Genomic DNA, 24,829 nt, shown 5'->3' with positions numbered 1-24,829 from the left:
TGTAGAAAATATAACATATTGCATAATTAAATTATCTGTTGCCTTGAATTTGTTTTAAAAACAGCAAAATATGTTAAATTGATTATTTAAGACTTTCCTTCTTTTCCCAAAAATCTGGTGTTTCGCGTGATTTTTTCCCCAAAATCTGGCATTTCGCGCGATTTTGTTCCCCCCTCAAAAAAGGCCAGGCCCTTTCCTCAAAATCAGACAAAAAACCCTGCAAGTGTTTATAGGGGACATAAGTCATCCTATGGTGACAGCTCTTGTTTTTTCTATTTCTATTTCCATTCCTAAAACCCGGGTGGTACTAACTGGTATGATTACAATTAGAGATAATAATTTTTAATTTCAAATTATGAATTTCTTGCAAAATGTGCTTTGAATATCTACATACTTCGAGGGAAAACAAGTTATATATATATAATACAATTTATTAATTCATGGAGATAAGTGGCAACCAATTTAGCCTTGTCATGAATTGTTTCTCTGTAACATAACCCATTAGTTTAATTTACAATGAACATTAATATAATCAGATATAGTTTGCTGGTAATGATAAAAGCGTAAGCTAATTTTCTTTGCTGTTGTGGGCAAATTTGAATGGCCTCAAAAATAGTATGTCCCCTACCCCCTTCATAAAACAACCCTCTAGTTTTTTATTGGTCCCTAACGTATATTTGGTAATTGGCAGTGCTTTTCCAACCAAGATAATGCTGGAACTGAAGGCAGTTGACCTTTAACTCATGGAGTCAATGGGTGGCAAAACAAAATGACCTTCAAACCACTTAGCTCAATCATCTTGAATACATTGTGGTGGGACAGACTATTTTTTCATCTCTCATGTATAATGACTTGGACATTCATGTTTAAATTTATACAAAATGTGTCACTTATCTTTTTTTTAAGTTGATACTTTTTGCTAAGGAATACGCCTAGCAGGTCAGATGCAACTTTTATCATAACCATAAATAAATATGTAATAAGGTAAGGGACTTTATTATCCTGATTGTTTTATTGATGATCAAATACTTCAGGACCCTGACCATAGAAAATTCCTGATAACAGAGCAGCTCTTGACTATGTCAAGCACCTTGACCCTGTATATTAAGGGGTCATTTTCAAAAGTGCTTAAGCTTGACCATATTATCATTAAAAATATGGCTTTACCTTAGCATGACTTTTATGTAAAATGCTCATGATACCTCTGTGTATTTTTTACGTGTATAATATAATGTATTAATTTCTATATATATACAACAAATTGACTACGTGGGGAAACAATTCAACTGAAAATGAAGGAAATTGTGTTACTTGTGTCAAAAATGCACAAAAAGCACACCACAATCGCATTTAAAAACTTGAACAATCCTATTGAAGTTTTATTATTTTTATCATAACTTTAATGAACACATTAGTATCATATTTCTGCATTCTGATTAAAATGTCATAGGAAATAAGAGTGACATTTTTGTAGGAATGTGGTTGTTAATATCAAACTGTCAGTATATGGGACTTTTATGGAAGTGTAAAAGGGCAATAGTATAAAGGTTTGAAATTGAACATGAATGTATTTATTTTGAACACCTTAAAATATTATAAATAGTCCTTAACTGTCTTTTTGCCCTTCAAAACTTGGTTCCAATATTTGTGAAGATTTAACTAGGACTGCATTTACACATTTTAATGGAAAAAACAACAGTGTTTGAAATTCCAATGCTGTTTGTGGATAGGTTTTTAAACATTAAAATATTTTAGACTACTAAATAGAAGTAAGAGAATTTACTTTTTTTGTGAATAGAATTTAATGTTTTTCATGGAAGATAGATATAAATCAGTTTTACTCCCCTTTATGAGACTTATAGTTCCATGTTTATGGTGATGAAGATAATGATGGTATAGATTATGACAATATTGCTGATTATTTAAGATGATTGACATTATAACAACATGACAATTGTAACCATTCTGAGAATGTTCAAATATTTTTGAAGATTTTGTATAGATCGATGCATGTGTAATTTATTACCATAATATGATTGCCACTCTTCAGATATGTGTAAATCTGAAGAATTATTGTGTTTCTAGGCAACCAAGAGCGGATGTTTTCTGAAAAGTATCCAGGTCATATGAAGTACCTTGCTGGGATAAACGCCAAAGACATGGACTCATGGGTGTTTGATGAAGCTCAGGTAAACCCAGGCGTCACAAGGCCAGCAGATTGACATATGACTGTACAATTATGATGGATATTTAAATTAATAGCTCACACCAATATTCTCACTTCTTTAAAAACAATGTACAGCTTTTGATTGTAGAAATATTATTTTTATATTTAAAAAGCCATACAAAATTGGTTGCACACCACTATAGTACCCAAACAAAATAGTGCACATTATTTAAGGTCAGTTCATAATAGAGTTGTGCAGTTTTACCTTGTGTTATTTGAATATTTGAATTTTTTGCAGAGCATATTTTGAATACTAAAAGAAGTATCAACGTCATAAATTTGTTGATCTAGTTTAGAGGATAAGCATTCCACAAGAACCATTACTAATGCTCCTCTATTGTAGAGTTATTGCTTTTGATTATTTTATTGTTTTATATTGTTTTTGCCCAGGTGTCCGTTGGTTTGTTTGTGTGTTTGCTTGTTTGTTTGTACCAACTTTAAAATTTGCAATAACTTTTGCAATTTTTAAGATAGCAACTTGATATTTGGCACGCATGTGTATCTCATGGAGCTGCACATTTTGAGTGGTGAAAGGTCAAGGTCATCCTTCAAGGTCAAAGGTCAAATATATAGCTTCAAAGCTGCGCAAAAGGGGACATAGTGTTTCTGACAAACACATATCTTGTTTTATTTTTAAAATAATAAATTTGACTGCATTCATATATGTTCCCAGTTGCATTAGACTGGTAATCCATGTACAATGTACACATTGCTTGTTGCGACTGTTATCGTTGACCTTCTTGAGTAAAGCCCATAAATATTATTTAGGAACTATGGAACTGCTAGTGGTCCTTTATTTTCATTAGTTACTAAGTTATGCATTAAGTGGTTCCTTTTAAGATGTTTGCATAAAGCAATATTTCATTTTTGAAGTAGTAATATTAATGTTTAACATTGATTTAAGGTAACACTTACCAATATTGATAAATAATGCAAACATGAATTACCTGGTACCATATAGTAGTGCAATTCATTGCTCGTATCATGCTGTAAAATCAATCAGAATCAATTTGATGAATGGCCATTCGTTCTTGCAATCAAAATTTATTTCATGTATAGCCTTAGGGCCAAATAGTTTCACTGTCACCCTTGGTTATGTGTCTTGAAAAACATCACTTGCTATTGGATGTTGAGAGCTGGCTATAATTGTCCTGTATTGATTCCATTGGTGGCAGATTCTTTAAAATCAATTTAGAACGGAAATGAGTATGTATTCATAAAAGAAGATTGTGCGGTGCACTAATGTCTCAAAAGAATTCTGACTAGTTTTGAAAAAAAGTGTGTTTATTTTGGTTTTCTTTAATGAACATGTATAACAAGCAACGTGGGTTGAATTGAAACACTGCATTTTATTTAGTCTATATTTAATTGGTTCCAAGTATAGATGTTGAATATTATCTTATTTTTTCTTCTTTCCAGTTTCAAATTATAGTTAGTACAGATTGCTTCGTTTCATTCAAACATACCGTAAATCTACGAATATAATACGCACTTTTTTACCTGCCGATTTTTCCTTCAAGTAGGGGGTGCGTATAATATTTGAGTTTAGAGCAGAACAAAAATTTTCCTGTGCAAATTTTCAATTTTATCACTGTTATTCGCTTTGCGGCAGCCACTTTGAACTACACCATTAAATCAAAGGGGTGCAACAGGGCTCGCGCTGTCGTTCGCCATTGAGTCATTTGCGAAAATATTGAGAATTTGGCTATATAAAAATCTTATTTGTGAAAATGTGAAAATCTAGTAAAATTTCATTGAAAACATCCGCCATATATATCGGACTGGTTTTCTATATTTATCTCTTTGTTTTAATGAAAGTGTTCGCAATTCGAACAGTAAACGAAACCCGGTCTGTACCCGATATTGAGACATCGCTTTACCTTATTGTTATTGAAGTGCGCATGGTAGCTGGCCAATCAACAATGAGCTCGCTTACACATTAAATGACGTTGTCGAATGAAACGTGAGAACGGGAGGAGCTATCGGATAATATTGGGTTATTCAAGCGCAGACATACTTTGAATACACAGTTAATATCGTCGTCTGTCTACAAAATAGCGACTGGACGCTTAGTCGTATAAAGAGATTAGCAAATGAAAAAAACAACAACTGACAATACCCGTAAATAAATATTTCTTAGTTGACCAATATTTATCTTTCTACCGCATATTTACCATATCTGAAGTAAAGAGTGGTAATTAAATATTAGTTTTATAATGCTAATACCTGTACGAAATGTTCCGCCCGGAATTGGCACGGAATCGCAAACTAAATTCCGGGCGTAAAAAATATTTCCGGGCGTATTTTTCTATATATGATTTTAAGAAGAGGGGCGGATTCCGGGCGTAATCCGGGCGGAAAACAGGGGCGAAATATGTAAATGAGGTGGGACGGAATTTTAAATTACGGGCGGAAAGCAGTTTATGGGCGGAATTCAGATTACAGGCGGAATGTTAAAATTACGGGCGTAACTTAGATTACGGGCGTAATTAAGATACCGGGCGGAAATCGGATTACATGCATATTGTTAATATACCCATATAAGGACAGGCCATTTGAAAAAACAAAAGGTGATCGCAAAAGCTCGCCATGAGCACTTTGTGCTCAGGTTAGCTAAAAACTAGTCAAAAATATGACAAGATACATTTAACATAGTATCTTTATTTTAATTTTAAGATAATACATTTGAAAAACATGGATCACCATTTTATACTTCTGCAAATGCGGAACAAATGCTGAAAATGTCCCCGCATTTTTCCGCAGTCACAAAAAATGTGGAACTTATGCGGAAAATGTACGCATTTTCGCTCCGCATTTTGATGATACTTTTAAGATACAATGTAGCTTTTAAAGACAAACAACAAAAATATTCAAAATATATACATAAAAAATAATTTGATAGACATGCACTTTTTAAAAAACAAACTGTTCTTATACAAGCCAAAAATAAAAAAGTTCACTCTTTCACACTGAATGCGTTTTTTAAACTGCTTTCTTGAGTAGGAATTCCTCTCTATCACAGTATTGTTCAGGTCCACGATTCTCCCCCATCCTATGTCATAATCTGAAATGCAACTTGATATTTAGTACAACTACAGTTCACCAATTGCAAATACTGTTAACAGCTTATGTAGAATTAATTGCTTTTTCAAACTTTTTATCTAATCCAGGGCCCCTGAGCTAGGATTTGAAAAAGACAGGGTCCAAACTTGGCAACTAAGTACACTTTTGAACGTGCTTGGATATTTATCCCTGTGGAATATTTCAAACAACATGTGCTATATATGCGCATATTATTTAATATTACATGCATTTTCATTTAAAAATTATTTTTTTTAATTGATAAAACTAGTTTTAACTGTTAAAATAAAATAAATTGAAAAAGACAGGGTCCAAACTTGGCAACTAAGTACACTTTTGAACGTGCTTGGATATTTATCCCTGTGGAATATTTCAAACAACATGTGCTATATATGCGCATATTATTTAATATTACATGCATTTTCATTTAAAAATTATTTTTTTTAATTGATAAAACTAGTTTCACTGTTAAAATAAAATTAGTTTATTGAAAATGTATTGAATATTCTGTAAAATAATGTGATCAGAACCAATTAAAAACATGTTGGGGGTCAAAGGGGGCAGGTTTGGATCTTAGTGCGGCAAGGTACTGAGACACTCTGTTATTGACAGGCCTAGCCCTAAGGATCACTAATCGTATAATTCGAATTAATCTTTATTTTGAACTTAACTATTTCAAACTAATAATACAATAACTTGTGTAGTAAAATTGTGATTTACCTATCAACAAATCCAGCTTTCCTTTGTCAAGGACCGCTTTGTGCTCATCATCCGGGCGCGCACACAGAGCAAATATAAAAAAGTCCATTTTTTCACAACATGTTTTTTTCAACAGTCTGTGCTTTCTTGCAAACAAATTCTTCAATTTGTGATGTGGCTTTTGAGGTCCGAGATGGGAAAATTTGTTATGCCACCAGCAACCTTTCTCCCTAATGCTATGACATAATCTGAAAATGAAATATTAATTTAAGTACTTAATACTATATATTTTAAAGAAATTTGTGTATTTCATTTTAGTTTCAAACTGTGTAGTTTTTCCTTCAGATGCCCGTCTACTTTTCATCATCCTTTTACATTTCCCACTGGGACAGTACACAAATACAATTACAATTATATCAGTTAATAATCTAAATAATAGAGGAATGAAGGAGTAAAAATACAAACCTTTTATGCTGTTCTGCAGTATTCCAAAAACACAGGAATTTGGTGAGACCAAATCACAGTTAAACCTGAGCCAATTTGAACCTCTTTTGCAACAAACTTATTTTTCATTTCCACATTATGTGTATTAAATACAAATTGTTTTTGACACAGTACTCCCTGCAAGACATTTTTTCACTACAGTTTAGTCCTCATTTTGCTTAAGTATTATACTGACAATTTAGTTCAGAGTCAGTAATTTGCTTAACCGCTCTAATGTTTTCAAACAGCAACTTCTACCACTCACTTCCTGTACCACTGAACCAATCCACTGAAGCCTGATAAGCCCAGATGGTTTTGAACATGTACAGATGTGACTCAGCATTTGGTGAATATTGAATGGGCAGCACAATACCTGAGATCAACTCAGCTGGTTGTCAGTGTTTATCTGAGTGTTCATGTTTATGGTCTTTTCAGACTGGGGAAATCTTAACTACTATAAAAAAAATAATTTAAAGAGTAACATGGAGAGAAACTGCATTCATATTGATGATATAAACAAATAATATTAAACTAGACTGTTGTGTATTTAATGTTAAAGAAAACCTTAAAATGATGAAAACATTACCAAGTCTTGTTCTTTATTAAACTTTACAGTCATTATTGTAATTATGAAATAATTATTAAAAAGGAGCAACATTTTCAAAAAAGAAGAAGAATTAAAGGTCGGTGAATTAAAAAATAAGTGCAAATAGATTTTTAATGCACCAGGTCATCCCTCAGACTTAAAATTATAAGTGGAAACTGTAAAAGTCAGCAATAGATAAAATATATTTAATTAAAATGTGTTATTGTTATCTCCTATTTTTTTTACCAGCAATATTGCCAATAATAATGCAAAATCTAAGAGTATAATTCATGATCACAAGTTCACAAGTCTGTCTCCTTTTCAGCTTTTCACAAATTAACTATAAAAATACTACAAAATATGTTTTAGAATCTGAACATGAAAATCATAAATTAGATCAAAGCTTTATGCTGAATTAATTATACTGTGACTGAAATAGTTGTGTCTATAATGAATGTTCATTGATTGTACAAATGTATAAATACAATTAAATATTTTTATTTAAAAACGTTTATTTAAAGTTATCAGTAACTGGTAATATTTTGTTCAGTACTTTGGTTTAAATTAAATTTATTAAGTTATTGTTCAGCTTCATAGAAATTTGCTAAGTCCAATATTACTCTCTGTAAAAACTACTAAGTTCAAAATTCCGTCATGTGGCTTCACAAATATTTTATAAGTATGAAATTCTGCCCCACGAAAGAAACAAAGTGCAAAATTCCGTCCACAAATCTCCATCATACAAATTCTAAGTATAAAAATACGCCCGGATTTGTTTTACGCCCGGAAAAAACAGTTGAATTACGCCCAGAAATAATTTTAGTTCCGGGCGTAAAACTCATTCCGCCAGTTGTACGGGCGTAATTCCAACATTACGTGCCCATCCGCCCCGATTACGCCCGGAATCCGCCCCATTATTTCGTACGGGTAGAGTCTATATCACCTGTCTGCCGATTGAATTAAATTGAAAGGTGATAATTAATTAATTTGTTTTTTACTCCCAAATTAGCCTTAATGACAGCAGCGTATTTTCATTAAAGAGATCATGAAAAACACAAGCTGTTTAATTGTATTTTAAGTTATTATAAAGTATCGAGTTTGTAACACTTCAGAAAGATAATTCATCTAGACAACTAATAAAACGGAAGTAACCATTTTGTCTTCTTATTACTTAATTATTATTATAATTATTATCGTTCCGAATATTGTCAAATTAAATAAAATGTGAAAACAAAAAAACAGCGTCTCTGCTCTTTCTTTTGTAATTATGACTGCTTGACCCGGATGTCAGCAAGGGGCCCGTGTGTTATCGGTAACAATCAATGGTAATATAAACAATAGACAGAGATATTTATTATGCAACTGTCATAACAACAGCACTATAACACATCCCGATCAATATACCGGGGTGTAACTGTGAAACAGATAGTTACAACACCAAATTGATTGCTATTTTCACAACACAAAAATATATTGACACATTTTTTTCGGAAATTGCCGATTTCAGACACTGATTTTTTTAGTGCGTATTTTACTCAGATTTTCAATTTTTACTGATAAATTATGACCAAACTAGGGGGTGCGTATTATGCACGAGGGCGTATTATATTCGTGGATTTACGGTATCTGCATTCTTTAAAAGTTCAACTCAAAAATGTTAAGATACATAAATAATATGTGTTTGAGTATTTTGAAAACACAACACATTTCTTTGGTATTATATAGATTTTTCAGCTGCCTTTTGTTTGTTGTCTGTTGTCCAAATGCTTGTTAATCACAGATTACAAGTACTAAGTATTTATATGGTTAAAAATAAATACATGATTTCAGGTAATGGAACGTTCAATTAGGCAATAGTAAGCCATTCTTTTACCTAACTCAGAGAGACTTCATGAATAATAAGTGAGAGAACGATAGAACATGATTGTCCCTGTTTGATTGAAGATACATTTTAATGAAATGCTCATTTGACAAGAAGTAAATTGATATCCAGCGATCCATAGTAGAAGAGGAAGCCTGTCAGCTAATAAAGGTTCCACATATGATAAGAAAAAGGGTCCCACAATATGCGGCCTTAGGAATGCGAAAAAATCATCATTTGTGACAAAATTTGAAAATTTTACGTTGCTTGCAAATTCTTAAAAGTTGAGAATCAGAGTGTTTTTTCAATTATATGATAGAATTATAATCATAGGCAGCTTGAGAGGGACATAAACCGATTTTTTTATTGATGAGAACCAGAGGGCCATTAAGGCCTTTAAGCTCTCACCTTAGTTCAGGGTACACCACTTGTTGAAGACTTGACCCTGTGTTCTAGTTTTTGACCCAGAGTTAAAAATGGCCTTGATATTTTTAATTTGCGATGGATTTAAATTTAGGTCCAAAATTTGATCAAAATCACTAATTGCATTGAATAATAATAAAAAAAGAATTGTATTCATAAATTTCTTGTCGATTTTGTTCTATTTTTCAGGCTTTGTTCGAGAAGTCTAAGACAGACCAGATTCTCAGTACAAAAATGGCTCAAGAGCAGATCCTGTACTTTCTTCATCTGGGGGGTCTAGATCACAGCGGCTACATAGTGCGGCCCAGCTCTCCGTAAGTATAGACTCCAGTCTCAGACTCAAATTGTGTACGTAATAATCTTGAACTCCAATTAGAATCCTGTGTTATTCGAATCTTATATGGCAGGCACTTATTTTATCATACTACCGCATTGATATCTGCCTGATATAACATTGCCTGATTTTTTGTTTGTATGTCATGGTCAACAGGAAGTTCATATATCAGTGTGTGGATGATGGTCATATTACTCCGGATAAACTGTAAAGTAATCATTTTAAGTAAAATCAAATCAGATTCAACATAACATACAATTTGATACCAAGATGTAATATATTTTTAACACAAAATGCAACACTACACAAACAGCAAAAACATTTTTTTTTAAATATTAAGCGCATGTGCTCATGACGTCATTATTTACACGTCAAATGACAAAAGTCATATTCTTTTCTGCTAAAATTGCAGCTTTTTAGCGATTTTTTCATTACTTCTTTGAAATCGGGGTTGTAGAGGTATGATAAACGGAAAACAGGTTACTGTCTGATCTATTTGTAACATATCATGCACGAATAAAATAATGGCTCGGCAAGCCTCGCCGTTATATTATTTTAAGCCTTGCCTGATATATTTCAAAAGATCAGGCAATGAAGTTAAACCTGTTATTCTCTATATATTATACTCCAATATCAACATTCATTAATTTACATTTATTCCTTTACTGTAACAATAGTGCCAGCACATATCTGAAAATGTTTTTTCTTTAATGAAAGTTTTTTAATTTTACATCTAAGAGGTATTTTATTATAAATATTGAATATTGGCCCCAGTCCATTACAGTATATTTTCCTTCTCTCAGGACTGGTTAATCCCAATTTTGTATTTGTTTCAGCTGAAATGAGCAAATGACCAAATTTGTACCGAATAGCAATGCACTGAAACAAAATGCAAATGTCAACTTTAAGAACCTTGACTGAATTTTGAACATTTTTCATTTATTTTCATTTTTGACAGTAACATTTCATTATTGTGCACATAGTCAACTATATTCTTATCCTTGTTTGTCATTTTACGGACGCCCTAAATTTATACATACTGTTTATTTCCCCATGTGACAGCATCTTGTGATGGCGATTTATTAACATAAAACTGTCAGGAGGAATGTTTGTTATTAAAGGCCCTGTTCATGTGCACAATCTCTACTTGATTAAAGGCACTGGTCCAAAAAATCAGTTGTCTTGTTTAAAAAATGTAGAATTCAATAGTGTTGATCCTGGAGTAGCCAAAGAATTCACACATACTTAAACTTAATATTGAATATTCTAACCAAATACAGCCTGTCTTTTGTAAACCGTCATATGCTTGTAATATGTATATATTGCATAAATTCTTTTAAAATGTTGTGACTATACTCACTATAGTACTTGTTGCATTTAAGCCTTACCTAACAATTAGTAAGCATGCTTTTTGAGTGATAAATAATAGCAATACAAATGAAACAATTTTCATAAAACATTATGATACTGAGATCATTGTTCACTCAGTTGACTTTATTGTATATAAAGTTCTGACAATGCTGAACATGTTAAATGTTCATACATGCTGTTCTATTGGGTCTATTTTAATTAATCCACCTCAGGAAAATAAGACAAACACACAATTTCACTTTTAACTATATTATACTTTTATTACACTGTAGTTATTTAAATATTTCACAATATACTTTACTTTTCATATAAAGCATTAAACACTTATTTTCTATTGTTTCTATTATTTCTATAAAATATTCCAATGTATGTCCTTTCTCTATATAAACCGAAACTCAACTAAAACTGCTTATCTATCAAAGTTATTCTAACAGCTTTTTAAATGTCAAACATCTATTCAGGAAATTAATTTGCTGCAATATAAACAAAGAGCATGGTGAAATTAATTCTCTTTCAACAGTATGATATTAATGTAAACAACAGGCATCACAATGTTGTTATTAATTTCATGGTTAAATGCTATCCATTAATTTCCCTGCAGAACAAAATGCTAATTTATGCAGAACATATGCTAATTTATGCAGAACATATGCTAATTTATGCAGAACATATGCTAATTTATGCAGAACAAAAAAAAATGTAAATAAATATACCAAAGATGTAACCTTTTCACTTACAGGGCATAAACCTTTGTATAAAAATTGTCATGTTACATGGAATGCTTTTGAGACGCTTTCTAGTCAGATGGTCACAAGCTTTGCAATGCTTTCAACTTGCCTGAGTTAACAATTACACAGCATTTGTCATGGAAATAAAATGGTAATGAGCAGACATTTGAGTGTGATACTCATGTAATGAATGTTGGTTTTACATGAAGGTACAAATGCACAGGTTAATCAGGGATAACAATTGGCGCTTTTATGGTTTGTTTAAAGAAAGTCTCTGCTTAGCAAAAATAGTTTTCCCTAATTAATTTGTGCAGACTGAACAGGCTTATTTGGGACGACACGATACATAAATGGATTTAGTCCCCTTTACTCAGAGAGAGGTTCAATAAGATTTAAAATGCTTGAGTACAAGTTCACTTTCATAAAGTGAAAATTAAGTACATTTTCATGAGAACATTGAATAATTGACACACTTTTACATAAATAAATACATGTAAAATAACCCACGGTTGGAAGGTCTAAATCATACATTTACTACAGATTTTTAGCTTGGCTGTTTTCGGAGGTATTGTCATAGCCAGCTCGTCGTCAGCTGTCTGCCGGCGTCGTGCTAAAACGTTAACATTGGCTCTAAAATCAAAGTGCTTCCACCTACAACTTTGAAACTTCATATGTAGCTGCATCTTGATGAGTTCCACACGCCACACCCATTTTTGGGTCACTAGGTCAAAGGTCATGGTCACTGTGACCTCTATAATAAAACTTCTGATAAGCTTTCATTTATTCAAAACTGCACCCACAGCCGAGCGTTGGCACCCGCCATGCGTTGCTCTTGTTTAATAAAAATATCTTGTTTATACGAGCCTGTGTTTTACAGCATTTTGATCTTTTTTAGCTGACACATTTGGGCAGATAAACTGTTCAAGATTAATTCTTTGCTCTGTAAGAGAAGTTATTATGAATTTGGAATTTATGATAAATTAAAGATCTTACTAAAGTGTTGTCACACATGTTAGCATTTATCATTTTGTATTGTCTTGCAATATGATAGCTATATCAGACTTCTTCAGTCCAGTATGGAAGGTACTTGTAAAATTACTCCTATATACATGTTATACGGTTATTTCAGTGTATTATTTTTTTCTCCTGAAGTCTAAGTTGTTACATAAATTACATATCTTTTTGATCAGGCATAGTTTAAAGTTTTTATAAGGTGTTTGAAATTTCGTATAAAGCTTCTTAATGCCAGGTCCTCGTGATTTACATTTTTTGCTGAAAGCTGTGATTGCTGTAGTTTTTTTTTCTAAAAAATGCCAGCACTTAAAAGCGCTTTTTACTGGTGTCTCTCAAGAATAAGTTCTTGCAAGCTTGGGATACACAATCTATGAAAGGTTCCTGTTAATCTGTTGATTTGAATATCATGCATAGCTTTCCAGTTTGTAGAATAATGTATTGACAATACAGAGATGGAGACTAAATATTTGAAGTTTAACTTGAAATCTGGAGAAAAACAATCATGATTTTAAAAGAAAATCTCTTTGCAGGGACCTATCCAAAAAAAGAAAGATCTCATCTCTAGTAAAATGTGTCTTACGGTTCTATGTGTATTTTGCAGTTTGTACCTTGAGCACATTCGCTATGTGGATGATGGCGTTGAGAGACTGGTAGCCACCATCGAGGATCACTACGACCATGACCAGAAAACTGCCTACGTATTCACGTCTGATCATGGAATGACAGACTGGGGTAAAACCTTGTTGAAACGCTCTAACTTCTTTTACTGTCTCAAATTGAACTAAGATCATAAAACCTTGATTTCTAAAACTCTCTGTCTACTGTGATAATAACTAGCTTATTTTGCTTTTAACACTGATTGTATGCTCACTTTATTGCAATATCAAACAGCAATCTGAAGTTTATCCGTTTTACATTTTAAAGAATATTGCAGAAATTTGGACTTGTTTTCAAAGTTTTAATCTCTTTTTGTTACACCAGAGTTTATGTGTTCATTATGACTCTCAAATCTCGCCTGATCACATTGTGAAGATTTCTATGGCCTTGCTGTGTCTTCTTCTGAATCAAGTTGAGCAGTTGGTTGTGACTAATCTTAGTATATGCACTGGAAATGAAGTACTGGTAAATGTCATTAATGAAGCTGAGCTTGAAGTATTGGTAAATGTCATTAATGAAGCTGAGCTTGAAGTATTGGTAAATATCATAGAGCAGCTTAGCTTGAAGTATTGGTAAATATCATAATCATAGAGCAGCTTAGCTTGAAGTATTGGTAAATATCATATAGCAGCTGGGCTTGGAGTATTGCTAAACATCAAAGAGCAGCTGAGCTTGCTTGGGTAATAAGTGGGGGTAGGTTAATTGCCAGCTGTAACATGCCGGGAATAATGCAAAACATTCCACATCAATCTAAATCAACAAACAAAAAAGAAACATGGAAGTCTTAAAAACCTACTTGTTAGTTACCATGGTTAAAACAAAATGTGCCACACTCTGGGAAAACATGGGCTCAACCCTTTGCATGCTGGGAAATTTGTATTCTGCTAAAATGTCATCTGCTGAATTTCTAAAATTAGCATTTTCTTCGATTTTTTTTCAAAGAATACTATCAGAATAGCAAACAGTTTGGATCCTGATGAGACACCACGTTTTGTGGCGTCTCATCTGGATCCAAACTGTTTGCAAAGGCTTTCAAAATTCTGTTCCAGCACTGAAAGAGTTACTTCACATACCATGAATGTCTGAACCAGACAGTAAAAAGACGCAGACAGTAAAAAGATGCTTCAAGCAGTCTGTGCCAAAAACCTATATTCTGAATAATAATCACAAATTATACTATAGTAAGGCCCTGATCAAAGTGATATTGGTCTAATAAAATAACAAGATTATTGTGAATTTATTTTTAAAATCTTGTAACTGCAACCACACAGCCTTCATAAGTCGCTAGCTGCTGATTCAAACAGTTCTTGGAAACAACTGTCACCCAATTAGTTCTTGCATCATATACAGATTTATGACATACAAGTTCCCAGTTTACTTAGGATTTCATGCTAATAAATAAAGTTAACAATTTCAACAGTGCTTGCTTTAGAGAATTGTTAGAGATAACAAGTTGCCTGTACATTTTTTATCCACTTAGTCTAAGGTTATTAGGGATGTAATGAGGCATTTGTGTATTTTTACATTAATTATAACAGAAGGCTTTAAAGAGAAACTCAATATTCAGATCATTATTTTTTAATCCATAAACGTGTTAATACGAGTTGTGTTCTGAGAAAACTGGGCTTAATGCATGTGCGCAAAGTGTCGTTAGCCTGTGCAGTCCGCACAGGTTGATCAGGGATGACACTTTCCGCCTAAACTTGAAACACAATAAAGTCATTTTAGTTACCATGGCGATTAATGTCTTTTGATTTAGTTCTAACACAATTTTGTTAATTGTCTGTACAATATTCCAGGTCTGGTGAATCAAAACTTTAACCCTTTCAGTGCGGGAACCGAATTTTAAAGGCCTTTGCAAACAGTTTGGATCCAGATGAGACGCCACAGAACGTGGCGTCTCATCAGGATCCAAACTGTTTGCTATTCTGATAGTATTCTTTGAAAAAAAATCGAAGAAAATGCTAATTTTAGAAATTCAGCAGACGACATTTTAGCAGACGACAAATTTCCCAGCATGCAAAGGGTTAAAAGCCAGTTAAGGTAACAGTCTGTTAATTTCAGACCCACATAAAAACTTTAAATGTTAAAAGCCATGTGATTATAAAACATTTTCAAATTATTCGAGGAAACAAATTTGTTTACAATTAACACATATATTTAAGGGTTAACAGTTAAGTCACATACATAACTTGATCCAAAAATTAACGGCTGTTTGTTTAACTGGCTGTTAAATTTTTGAGCAACCAGGCCCTTAGACTACAAGATACATGCGGTGGCCTAACGACCCCATGACAATAACAAAATATCTAACTGCAATGTCCGGATGTGTGCGTGACACTGACTTCTCTCATGAAAATGAATATATTAATATAGATTGGAATACTACATGGTGACCTGTGCAATTTCCGATGGGAACATGTGCAAAATCATGGCCCAAAGGTAGCAATGTAATATGACACATGCAACAGACATATATGGACGTCAGCAGGCCATTTAATTGAGATTATACAACAATCAATGGGCCGCATGCTTACCCAAGACATGACTAATCAGCGAAACAAGCAATGGGCGATTGACTTGTGCGTTCTTCTTGTAAATTTTTACGTTAACATATGGTGTCCGTTTGTGTATCTATTTAGGTATACACGATATTAAATTTGATGCAAAAGAAACATTAACCTAAGTAATATCATAGGCACATGTGACATTGCAAATATATTTATAAATGATTGATTGTTACATACACGTCTTTTAGAAATGATTATATTTTTAGTTTTGACTTTAAATCAATCGTTCTGGCTAATATAAAACTAAATTGGTAATAGTCCAAAGGAAAAAGGTTTTGCCGCAAACTGTTAATGTATTATTCAACATTCAGGTCCATTAATGGTGCACATGATAAAAAATTGATTGGAAGCTATTACAGGACTGAGGAATGAGGAATGTGTATGGCAGTGTCATGTTTTAGAATATAAGACAGTAGCTTCCAACAGAATGGCATTGTAACATTTGTATTTCTGGACATTATCATGTTTTGGTTCTATTTTGTCAGGTTCTCTCTGACACTGCTGACAATTTATACAATATTTTTTGTAATCAATAAAGTCGAAGTTAAAATTACTGGTAACTATTGGTTTTGACTACAGTTATAGCCTGAACTGATGTCACATGTGGTAGAGAAACCCTTCTGTTTACAAAAATGTTGTCTTAACGCCAATGCAAATATTTGTTTCATAGCTGTTAACATTTTAAAGAGAGAACATAATGTCCAAATGATGATTGATATGTCTGTGTTCTTGATGTAATATTTGTAGAAGTAAGTCTTGAGAAAGTAATTTTTCTATTGAAAAATGCGAGATTTTATTTACAATTAATGAGTTTTCACTTTAAATGATAGTTTGCATGGTCTTACAAGAGATAATGCGGGAAAACATGTAAAGAATGAGTTAATTGCTACACATGTAGTTGGTTTTAATGAATGGCAGATAAAATATTTCAGATAAATGCATATTGGGTAGTTACCGGGTATCTTCTTCCTTACAAGTTCTACACTCTGCAGTTATTACAAATCATACAGTACATTAAAACAAATCATAAACTATTGTGAAACAATTCCAGTAAATGCTAGTTTTCCAAAGTCACTTGTGTGCTGTTCAATCATGTATCATTACAACAACTATTTAAATGTCTAAATTTATGTAAATTTTTTTATTTGCACAGTGGTCATTATTACATCGTTATTACAACGTGTTTAAAGTTCAAGATAACTTAAGCTCAAGAATATGAAAATAATTTGAAATTGAATTTATAGGTTTCAAGTGGTTTAAATTGATCAATGACTTTTCAAATTTTAATAAAGTTTGGTAAATAAGAAATAGCCAACTGCAGTTTTCTTAACTTTTGTCTTGTAATATCATTATAAGGTTATGGTGAATGAAATGCAAATAAAAAGACATCATTTGCCATTCACAAATTAGCCACAGCTGTTGTGTTAATATTTGTCTCCTGAGGCCAAGCTGTTGTGAATACCAGACTCAGTTTATAACATTTCTTATTCATTATATTAACTGAACACTGGCGCTGACTGTGTTGGTCACATACAATATAAGGGATCATGTTGGAGTTCAATATCTCTTGTATTAAGAATTAAGAAATTGATCTTTGAGTTTTCATATTCTATATGACATTTTGAAAAGATATGACAGTATCTGGTTAATGTAGATTGTATTTGTGTGTGTGTCAAATAACAAACAATTTTGTTGATATTGACCAATTTCAGAAAATGATTGATTCCACATGCTTCGCTTTGTTTTTATGCCCTCGAAGGAGGGCATATAGTGATTTGACCGTATGTCCGTCTGTCCATCCGTTACACTTTGCATTTAGGTTTTGAATTTAGTTTTCGAAAAATGCTCATAACTTCCATGTCCCTTCACATAGCAACTTGATATTTGACATGCATGTGTATCTCATGGAGCTGCACATTTTGAGTGGTGAAAGGTCAATGTCATCCTTCAAGGTCAAAGGTAAAAAAAACATGAATCAAAGCAGCGCAGTAAGGGGCATAATGTGTTTCTGACAAACACATGTCTTGTTTATATCATATAATCATTATAAATATTTTTTTTAAACAATCATGTTTAAGATAACAACCAATAGTGTTATGTTTTTTTTATTGAAATGAAGTTGCAATATAAAGGGAAGTCATGCAATGTTAACAACTGCCATGTTTTATCATGATGTTCAAAAAGAGTTTTTTTAACATATTTAAAAACCTTGTTATAAAAAAGATCAGGGTCTAGTACCACGATTTACATACTTTAGTCAATATCTGACTATGTTATTTTTTTTCTTAATTTTGTAGATAAGTTTGACATCACACTGGTAATCATCTACGAGTTGTGTTCTGAGAAAACTGGGCTTAATGCATGTGCGCAAAGTGTCGTTAGCCTGTGCAGTCCGCACAGGTTGATCAGGGATGACACTTTCCGCCTAAACTTGAAACACAATAAAGTCATTTTAGTTACCATGGCGATTAATGTCTTTTGATTTAGTTCTAACACAATTTTGTTAATTGTCTGTACAATATTCCAGGTCTGGTGAATCAAAACTTTAACCCTTTCAGTGCGGGAACCGAATTTTAAAGGCCTTTGCAAACAGTTTGGATCCAGATGAGACGCCACAGAACGTGGCGTCTCATCAGGATCCAAACTGTTTGCTATTCTGATAGTATTCTTTGAAAAAAAATCGAAGAAAATGCTAATTTTAGAAATTCAGCAGACGACATTTTAGCAGACGACAAATTTCCCAGCATGCAAAGGGTTAAAAGCCAGTTAAGGTAACAGTCTGTTAATTTCAGACCCACATAAAAACTTTAAATGTTAAAAGCCATGTGATTATAAAACATTTTCAAATTATTCGAGGAAACAAATTTGTTTACAATTAACACATATATTTAAGGGTTAACAGTTAAGTCACATACATAACTTGATCCAAAAATTAACGGCTGTTTGTTTAACTGGCTGTTAAATTTTTGAGCAACCAGGCCCTTAGACTACAAGATACATGCGGTGGCCTAACGACCCCATGACAATAACAAAATATCTAACTGCAATGTCCGGATGTGTGCGTGACACTGACTTCTCTCATGAAAATGAATATATTAATATAGATTGGAATACTACATGGTGACCTGTGCAATTTCCGATGGGAACATGTGCAAAATCATGGCCCAAAGGTAGCAATGTAATATGACACATGCAACAGACATATATGGACGTCAGCAGGCCATTTAATTGAGATTATACAACAATCAATGGGCCGCATGCTTACCCAAGACATGACTAATCAGCGAAACAAGCAATGGGCGATTGACTTGTGCGTTCTTCTTGTAAATTTTTACGTTAACATATGGTGTCCGTTTGTGTATCTATTTAGGTATACACGATATTAAATTTGATGCAAAAGAAACATTAACCTAAGTAATATCATAGGCACATGTGACATTGCAAATATATTTATAAATGATTGATTGTTACATACACGTCTTTTAGAAATGATTATATTTTTAGTTTTGACTTTAAATCAATCGTTCTGGCTAATATAAAACTAAATTGGTAATAGTCCAAAGGAAAAAGGTTTTGCCGCAAACTGTTAATGTATTATTCAACATTCAGGTCCATTAATGGTGCACATGATAAAAAATTGATTGGAAGCTATTACAGGACTGAGGAATGAGGAATGTGTATGGCAGTGTCATGTTTTAGAATATAAGACAGTAGCTTCCAACAGAATGGCATTGTAACATTTGTATTTCTGGACATTATCATGTTTTGGTTCTATTTTGTCAGGTTCTCTCTGACACTGCTGACAATTTATACAATATTTTTTGTAATCAATAAAGTCGAAGTTAAAATTACTGGTAACTATTGGTTTTGACTACAGTTATAGCCTGAACTGATGTCACATGTGGTAGAGAAACCCTTCTGTTTACAAAAATGTTGTCTTAACGCCAATGCAAATATTTGTTTCATAGCTGTTAACATTTTAAAGAGAGAACATAATGTCCAAATGATGATTGATATGTCTGTGTTCTTGATGTAATATTTGTAGAAGTAAGTCTTGAGAAAGTAATTTTTCTATTGAAAAATGCGAGATTTTATTTACAATTAATGAGTTTTCACTTTAAATGATAGTTTGCATGGTCTTACAAGAGATAATGCGGGAAAACATGTAAAGAATGAGTTAATTGCTACACATGTAGTTGGTTTTAATGAATGGCAGATAAAATATTTCAGATAAATGCATATTGGGTAGTTACCGGGTATCTTCTTCCTTACAAGTTCTACACTCTGCAGTTATTACAAATCATACAGTACATTAAAACAAATCATAAACTATTGTGAAACAATTCCAGTAAATGCTAGTTTTCCAAAGTCACTTGTGTGCTGTTCAATCATGTATCATTACAACAACTATTTAAATGTCTAAATTTATGTAAATTTTTTTATTTGCACAGTGGTCATTATTACATCGTTATTACAACGTGTTTAAAGTTCAAGATAACTTAAGCTCAAGAATATGAAAATAATTTGAAATTGAATTTATAGGTTTCAAGTGGTTTAAATTGATCAATGACTTTTCAAATTTTAATAAAGTTTGGTAAATAAGAAATAGCCAACTGCAGTTTTCTTAACTTTTGTCTTGTAATATCATTATAAGGTTATGGTGAATGAAATGCAAATAAAAAAGACATCATTTGCCATTCACAAATTAGCCACAGCTGTTGTGTTAATATTTGTCTCCTGAGGCCAAGCTGTTGTGAATACCAGACTCAGTTTATAACATTTCTTATTCATTATATTAACTGAACACTGGCGCTGACTGTGTTGGTCACATACAATATAAGGGATCATGTTGGAGTTCAATATCTCTTGTATTAAGAATTAAGAAATTGATCTTTGAGTTTTCATATTCTATATGACATTTTGAAAAGATATGACAGTATCTGGTTAATGTAGATTGTATTTGTGTGTGTGTCAAATAACAAACAATTTTGTTGATATTGACCAATTTCAGAAAATGATTGATTCCACATGCTTCGCTTTGTTTTTATGCCCTCGAAGGAGGGCATATAGTGATTTGACCGTATGTCCGTCTGTCCATCCGTTACACTTTGCATTTAGGTTTTGAATTTAGTTTTCGAAAAATGCTCATAACTTCCATGTCCCTTCACATAGCAACTTGATATTTGACATGCATGTGTATCTCATGGAGCTGCACATTTTGAGTGGTGAAAGGTCAATGTCATCCTTCAAGGTCAAAGGTAAAAAAAACATGAATCAAAGCAGCGCAGTAAGGGGCATAATGTGTTTCTGACAAACACATGTCTTGTTTATATCATATAATCATTATAAATATTTTTTTTAAACAATCATGTTTAAGATAACAACCAATAGTGTTATGTTTTTTTTATTGAAATGAAGTTGCAATATAAAGGGAAGTCATGCAATGTTAACAACTGCCATGTTTTATCATGATGTTCAAAAAGAGTTTTTTTAACATATTTAAAAACCTTGTTATAAAAAAGATCAGGGTCTAGTACCACGATTTACATACTTTAGTCAATATCTGACTATGTTATTTTTTTTCTTAATTTTGTAGATAAGTTTGACATCACACTGGTAATCATCTACTTTTTTTTTCTTTAAATTTCGAGTCATGACTCAACCCTGAGTTTTAGAAGGAATATGAGCAAAGTCTTATAGCTGAGATTTGAGATTATTAGAGAGCTGACCAACATTGTCAGTACACATCTCGGCGATTGCTTTTTAGTTTTCGTGTGGAGCATGATAAACCTGATCTATAATCAACATTATTCTATTATTCTATTTATCCCACTTTTTATTTAGTAAACCTTTTTACTTTAACAAAATTAGTTTAACTTGATGATTTCGCTGGATTTATGACGTCATTTTGTCGAAAAAATTATCTCATTTCGTGCTGTGGTTTATAGCAAGAATTTAATAAACGGGGCTTTAATCAACCCAATTCGCTGTTAAAGTGGGATAAAACTCAAATTTCATCTTCTGAGTTGAGCTTAGCATTTGAGACTGTTCATAATAGTCACCGGGCCCTGACACTTGGTGTCATTTCATGCCCTGATATGCAGGAATTGTGTCAGTAAACTCACAAATGGCTTACATTTCTCCACTTCCAGTTTAACAGAATATGAAATTACAACTTGTGTCTGATCCTATAATTAGAGTTCATTTCAACATGTCATTGTGTATGCAGATTGTTTCAAAGGAAAAATTATTACTATTGTATGTTATGTGCACATATGTGTATGACTTAAAAAATGTCTAAGTGTCAAGTAAAGGTAAATAAAATTTCCAAGTTTATTTATAATTGTTTAGTGGAGTCTTTTTGAACAAATTAACTTCAAAACCTTTGCAAAATGGATTGTAAAAACCTTTGAGTTTTCTGGGTCATGACTAGCAGAGGAATGATGTCCATTAGAAGGTCAAGGTCAAACAGATTAAAACAACCTGAAAAACGACCTCAGCAAATGCTGTCTTGACAAAAACTACAACAAACAGGCTATTATGTAAAGTTGGAATACGGCATTAATTCTAGAATGGACTGTTTCAGCTTCATTTGCTTGGTTTTCACCATGCAAATGTCAGTGGTCATAAAAACAAAGATTAAAGCCATAAATTATAGAGTTATCAATTAAAATTAGATGGACCTTTGCTCATGAACCGCATGGGCAAACCCCCTTTGCCTATGCACCGCATGGGCAAACCCCCTTTGCACACACATGCAGTGCATGAGCAAAGGGGGTTTGCCCATGCGGTGTATGAGCAAAGGGGGCTTGCCCATACGGTGCTGAAACAGTCCATTCTAGAATTAATGTCTTATTCCAACTTTACATAATATACTGTTAACACCATAATTAGAAGTTAAAAACAAAGAACATGATTGATTAATCTGTTACAAATCAATTCTGAGAAATAATTTAATATTGCCATCATGTGTCTAATCAGGGTTTATTATGATAACATAACACTGTTTACAATGTACTTCAAAAATGACAAATGTCATGTGTGTTCATAGAAAAATACCTCAAGTTCTTCCCACACCTGTAATTATACCTAACGAATGTTTGCTATGGTGAAATGTTGCTGGGTTTGGTATCATAGTAATTTACAGACAATCAATCCTTTAGTCTCATGTCATTTGTTAATTGTTCAATATCCAAGCTGAAAAAAGTTTTAGTTTGAACAAGTGTGACGCAAGCTTTATCAGTATTGGTATTGTACGTTTTTGTTTGAAAATTTCAATGTCATAGGCTTATAGTCTTAAAGGGGCCTTTTCACAGATTTTGGCATTTTTAGCTCATCTATTTTTTGAAAAAAAATTATGAGCTATTGTCATCACCTCGGCGTCGGCGTTGGCGTTGGCGTTGGCGTTGGCGTTGGCGTCGGCGTCCGGTTAAGTTTTGCGTTTAGGTCCACTTTTCTCAGAAAGTATCAATGCTATTGCATTCAAACTTGGTACACTTACTTACTATCATGAGGGGACTGGGCAGGCAAAGTTAGATAACTCTGGCGTGCATTTTGACAGAATTATGTGCCCTTTTTATACTTAAAAAATTGAAAATTTTGGTTAAGTTTTGCGTTTAGTTCCACTTTTCTCAGTAAGTATCAATGCTATTGCATTCAAACTTGGTACACTTACTTACTATCATGAGGGGACTGGGCAGGCAAATTTAGATAACTCTGGCATGCATTTTGACAGAATTATGTGCCCTTTTTATACTTAGAAAATTGACAATTTTGGTTAAGTTTTGTGTTTAGGTCCATTTTATTCCTTAAGCATTAAAGCTATTGCTTTCATACTTGCAACACTTACTAACTATCATAAGGGGACTGTGCAGGCAAAGTAATGTAACTCTGACTGGCATTTTGACAGAATTATGTGCCCTTTTTATACTTAGAAAATTGAAAATTTGATTAAGTTTTGTGTTTAGGTCCACTTTATTCCTACAGTATCAAAGCTATTGCTTTCATACTTGCAAGATTTATGAACTATCATAAGGGGACCGTGCAGGCAAAGTTATGTAACTCTGACTGGCATTTGAACGGAATTATGGGCCCTTTATACTTAGAAAATTGAAAATTTGGTTAAGATTTATGTTTTGGTCCACTTTACCCCTAAAGTATCATAGATATTGCTTTCATACTTGGAACACTCACAAACTATCATAAGGGTACAGTAAAAGGACAAGTTGCATAACTCTGGTTGTCATTGTTACGGAATTATGGCCCTTTTTTGACTTAGTAACTTTTAATATATGGTTAAATTTTGTGTTTCGATCCACTTTACTTCTTAAGTATCAAGGCTATTGCTTTCAAACTTCAAATACTTACATGCTATCATGAGGTTACTGTACCTGGCAACTTTAATTTTACTTTGACCTTTGAATGACCTTGACTCTCAAGGTCAAATTATTAAATTTTGCTAAAATTGCCATAACTTCTTTATTTATGATTAGATTTGATTGATACTTTGATGAAACTACTCTTACCTGACATACCACAATAGACTCCACCCAAACCATCCCCCGTGCCGTCCCCTCCCCCCCCTCCCCCCTCCCCCCCTCCCCCCCCCTATTTTTTTTTTTTTTTTTTTTTTTTTTTTTTAAGATCATCTCACAAATGACCACCACACCCTCACACTATACCCCCCCCCCCCACCCCACCCCCCCCCCCCTAATTTTTTTTTTTTTTTTTTTTTTTTTTTTTTTTTTTTAAGATCATCTCACAAATTACCACCACACCCCTCACACTATACCCCC

At 33.0% G+C, this 24,829-nt stretch overlaps 1 protein-coding gene and 1 long non-coding RNA gene across 51 annotated transcripts in view; one reads left to right on the top strand and one right to left on the bottom strand.

Moving 5' to 3' along the window:
- Positions 1 to 24,829, top strand: part of LOC127861432 (GPI ethanolamine phosphate transferase 1-like) — a 98,262-nt gene that overhangs the window by 18,680 nt on the left and 54,753 nt on the right. For all 50 annotated transcript variants that reach the window (XM_052399969.1, XM_052399953.1, XM_052399958.1 and 47 more), the window contains exons 6-8: positions 2,086 to 2,189; positions 9,550 to 9,674; positions 13,409 to 13,539. In XM_052399969.1, the coding sequence (XP_052255929.1) occupies positions 2,086 to 2,189; positions 9,550 to 9,674; positions 13,409 to 13,539 (360 nt within the window). The remainder of the gene's footprint in view (positions 1 to 2,085; positions 2,190 to 9,549; positions 9,675 to 13,408; positions 13,540 to 24,829) is intronic.
- LOC127861742 (uncharacterized) lies at positions 5,043 to 6,867 on the bottom strand. Its single transcript, XR_008040318.1, has 3 exons — positions 6,473 to 6,867; positions 6,029 to 6,255; positions 5,043 to 5,291 (listed from the first exon to the last, which is right to left on the bottom strand). It is a non-coding gene; the product is annotated as an uncharacterized LOC127861742 (long non-coding RNA).

The sequence above is a fragment of the Dreissena polymorpha genome, chromosome 1, assembly GCF_020536995.1.
Source record: "Dreissena polymorpha isolate Duluth1 chromosome 1, UMN_Dpol_1.0, whole genome shotgun sequence".
Classification (NCBI taxonomy): Eukaryota; Metazoa; Mollusca; class Bivalvia; order Myida; family Dreissenidae; genus Dreissena; species Dreissena polymorpha.
This window is presented reverse-complemented; position numbering and strand designations above follow the sequence as displayed.